General features: G+C 43.6%; 1 protein-coding gene across 1 annotated transcript in view; it reads left to right on the top strand.

Annotated features, from left to right (window-relative positions):
* UNC79 (unc-79 homolog, NALCN channel complex subunit) overlaps positions 1 to 4374 on the top strand; it is a 97616-nt gene that overhangs the window by 31868 nt on the left and 61374 nt on the right. Inside the window, exons 12-15 of the mRNA XM_072427677.1 lie at positions 869 to 1104; positions 1869 to 2040; positions 2214 to 2444; positions 3108 to 3296. Coding sequence (XP_072283778.1) covers positions 869 to 1104; positions 1869 to 2040; positions 2214 to 2444; positions 3108 to 3296 — 828 coding nt within the window. The remainder of the gene's footprint in view (positions 1 to 868; positions 1105 to 1868; positions 2041 to 2213; positions 2445 to 3107; positions 3297 to 4374) is intronic.

The following is a 4374-nucleotide window of genomic DNA, read 5'->3' as shown; positions in this document are numbered from 1 at the left end:
CCACTGACCCCAACCATGGGGCACTATACCTCCTATTGATTCCAAGGATGGAGCAGTACTCCTCCCTCTGACTCCACTACTGACACCAGTAATGGGACACTACTCCTCTTTCTGATATCAAAAAGGGGGCACAATTCCTCCCAGTGATACCACTGATTTGACCATATTTCTCACACTGATATCAACAAGGGGGCACACGTCCTTCCAGTGCCACCAACAAGTGGCCACTATTACAGTGATGCCAACAAGGGGACTTCTTTTCCCTCCTCCTGACACCACTGATAGGACACTATTCCTCCCAGTGCCACCAAGTGAGAATTGTTCCTTCGAATCATACTAACGGGGGTCATTATTCTTTCCACTGACACCACTGATATGGCACTATTCCTACCACTGACAGCTAGAAAGGGGCACTATTCTTCAAACTAACACTAACGGGGGGGCACCATTCCTAGCAATAACACCAAAGGCCCTTGATAGTGACACCAATAATAGGGCACTGTTCCTCCCACTCTGGTCGCAAGTCTTTGGTCTTATTTCTTTCCAATTCATCACCAAACCAGATGGATTGTGTATTCCCAATGTCTCAGGGCACTTTCTGCTACCATTTGCCATAGTTCAGCCCCCTCATATAAACTGGCACTTTAACAGGGAAAAGTGGGGTTCCTTAATTTTGAGGGTATTTTTTCATGAGGGACATATTTCATGTAGTTTATATCATTTGGTGATGTTTGTATTTGTGGTTTTTACTTTTTTTTTGCATACTTGATGGTTATGTTTGTACCGTTGCTTGACATTATTCATTCCGCTTTAACACAATCACATTTTTGCAAAGATGAGTTTTTCATGATCTACTATCTACTTTCAGAACTGCAGCTCTCATGTAAGGAGAGCGGTGGTGACGTGCTTTTCTGCCGGCTGCTGCGGCCGTCACGGTAATCGTCCGGTGAGGTATTGTAAACGCTGCCACTCTTACCACCATAACCAAGAGGCTGGAGGAGCCTCCTCATCCGAGACACATTTATTCCAGACGTCGCCGCCTCCTATTAACACCAGAGAGTGCGGAGCTGAGGAGCTGGTGTGTGCGGTAGAAGCTGTGATAAGGTATCGTCCTGACTTACCAAATGTACCCTCACTTGTTATGTGATTGTCCACCATGATGGACAACGGGCCCGATGTATTAAAGCTCTCCAAGACTGGAGAAGATAAACTATAATGAGAAAACTTGGGCAATCCTTTGGTTATTTTCTACATAGTATAGTCGTCTGGAATTTGTCTTTACTTATTAATGGGCTGTGTATGGTCAGATTATGTCTCAGGATCTGTTGACTACATTCAGCAGAGGTCCAATACTACCAGGAATTCCAGCGTTGGAAAAAAGTTATAAAGATCACATTGTGATGTATTTTATTATTGTGTTTACATTATTAGTAGATTCATGTATTCTCAGAACTAAAGATTGGGCAACCGGGCCATGGTATGGTGCTTGAAAGGTTCAGTGAAGGTTCTTTGGAGCTCACCAATGTTTGTTCCTCTTTAAATACTACAGGAGACAAATTTTCCACTTGGAGGATTAATTGTTCCAAGGGTGTTTTGTCTTTATAATGAATGTCCTTGGGTTAGTGAATCTTAGAACTGGATATTCTTTGGCTTCATGCCTATAGACCCTGTGTCCCTATATCCACTGACCTTACTGTATCCATGTGGGAACAGAAGGTGTGTTAGGAATACAGAATACATATCTTCATCCTCATCCCTATAACATGGGGAAGGTGTTCTGTATCCTACAAAGATTGTGGAGGAACTATTGTGGCTGCTGTAGCTGTTTCTGCACACACAAAGACACTCAGCTCTGGTTATCTTTTCAGTTTGTTGAAGGAAGCGGAGTATCATGCGGAGCAGAGGGAATACGAGATGAACCGACGTAGACAGATGGGTTTGGCCTCCTCACATCATTCTTTGGACAACACCGACTTTGATAACAAAGATGACGATAAACATGACCAGCGTCTACTCAGCCAGTTTGGAATTTGGTTCTTGGTGAGACCTGGTGGTGTAGCTATGTGTGTGTCAGTGTTCTTAAACCCGAAAACAAAAATGTCATATATTATATCGTATCAATCCTTGAGGTGGCTGCATTAGTGTTGATGGGGTTTTTCTTGGAGGGAACCAACCATCCAACAATAACAGTAACCAATTTCGGTGTTCTGTAGGTAAGCCTGTGCACGCCGAGTGAGAACACTCCCACGGAAAGCCTTGCCCGGCTGGTCAGCATGGTGTTTCAGTGGTTTCACTCCACGGCATACATGATGGACGATGAGGTCGGTAGCCTGGTTGAAAAGCTCAAACCTCAATTTGTCACCAAGTGGCTTAAGACGGTGTGCGACATTCGCTTTGATGTGATGGTCATGTGCCTGCTGCCCAAACCCATGGAGTTTGCCAGGGTAAGCTCTAAGCCTGGGGAGGAAGGGGAATTCTGTTTCTATTGCTGACCTTAAATAGCAGGTACATTTTTTAATAAAACAAACATGTAATGGGTCAGTTTTATTTATTTTTATTAAGTTTTTAAGTTTTTTTGTTATAGCAAAGCTTGTTATTCTGGTTTTTCATCCACAGCACCTATTTATTGTACAGTGTTGCATAATTTGCAGCCAGTTAATAAATAAAGGTTAATAGTAATAATAAAATGTTAATATTTCTATGTATCCCTAAACTTTAATAGGTGCCCTCCTGCCATAATTCATGTGTGATGCTTAAAGTGGCTCCAGCATCGTACTTTGATCTTTTCCTGTCCTCCAAGGCAAAGAAAGGGGTCAAGCCTGTTTCTACAAGTTAAGGTTACTGGATGGGGGTAACAAGCAGGTTCTCAGGTGATCACCCCCTTGACAATAGGAAATAGTGCAGTACATGCAAATTACAAAAAATGCAGGGCCTGTAGTTTTCCCAGTGTCTGTAGACCCCCTTCTCTTCCTCAGGACTGTCCAAGATCTGCACTCATTTTTAGTATTTCCCCAACAGACAGCAGTAAATAGAACAAAGTCAAAGTTACAAAAAGTCAGAAAATGAATGTTTATATTAACATTTTGGCCTGTTTGCGGTCTTTAAAGACTGGTGTTAGTCAGCCCTGGTTCACTGGAATGACATTGGAGTCACTGGATCTTTGTAAAGGGATAGAGGCAGCACTGGAGGGCAGGCTAGCTGCTTTGCGGAGAAATGTTCTGCAAATTCCCAAACCAGAAAGCCTCTTTCATGGATATTCAGGTTCTGAAATTACTAGACACATGACTGAAAGCAGTGTAAGACGTGAAAAGGTTCTGGGTATCTTGGGTCTCCTGTGCTCCAGCAGTCTCCCAACTCCAGAAAGGTGACCCTAGTGCTTGTACCCTGTCTCCTGTACTTCTGTTTTCATCCTGGTTCCTTTCATCTACTTTTTGTTTTCTGTACTCTTGCTATGACCCTGGTACTGGTATCCTGTCTCCTGTAGAACTACTGTTACACCAGTACTATTACCCTGTCTTCTGTTCTCCTTCTTTTGCCCTGGTACTGCTACTCCATATTCTGTGCACATGTTAAGATCTTGGTATTGGTACTCTGTATTCTGCACATCTGCTGTCATTCCAATACTAGCACCTTGTACTCCTGCTGTCACCCAGATACCAGTACCTTGTCTCCCATACAGCTGCTGTCGCCCCAGTGCTGTTACCTGCCTCTTGTTCTCTGCACTCCTGCAGTCACTTTTGTACCAATATCCTGTCTTCTGTACTCCAGATGATACCTTGGTACCAGTACCCTGTCTCCTGTACTCCAACTTTGACCCTGGTACTAGTATCCTGTCTCCTGTACTCCAGATGTGTCCCTGGTACCAGTACCCTGTCTCCTGTACTCCAGATGTGTCCCTGGTACCTGACCCTGGTACTAGTATCCTGTACTCCAGATGTGTCCCCGGTACCAGTACCCTGTCTCCTGTACAGCTGCCTTTACCCCAGTTATATTACCTCGTCTTCTGTACTTCTTCTTTCGCCCTGATAGTTCTACTTCATATTTCGTACTTTTGCTATGATCTTGGTATTAGTAATCTGTACTCCTGCTGTCATCCTGGCACTGGTACCCTGACTCCAGTACAACTGCTGTCAATGCCTTGCTTTTTGTACTTTTGTCACCTAGGTAATCTGTATTATGTACTCCTGCTTTCACCCAGTACTAGTACCTTATCTCCTGCACTTGTCTACTGCTGTAACCCTGGCAATGCTACTCTGTATTCTGTGCTGCTGTTGTCATCCTAATACAGGTGCTATTTAATGGTACCCTGTCTGTGGTTTGAATATGTATGCAAGTTTCACATCTTCCTGCATGCATGAAAAATTTCCAATAATT

Source organism: Pyxicephalus adspersus, chromosome 12 (genome assembly GCF_032062135.1).
Source record: "Pyxicephalus adspersus chromosome 12, UCB_Pads_2.0, whole genome shotgun sequence".
Taxonomy (NCBI): Eukaryota; Metazoa; Chordata; class Amphibia; order Anura; family Pyxicephalidae; genus Pyxicephalus; species Pyxicephalus adspersus.
This window is presented reverse-complemented; position numbering and strand designations above follow the sequence as displayed.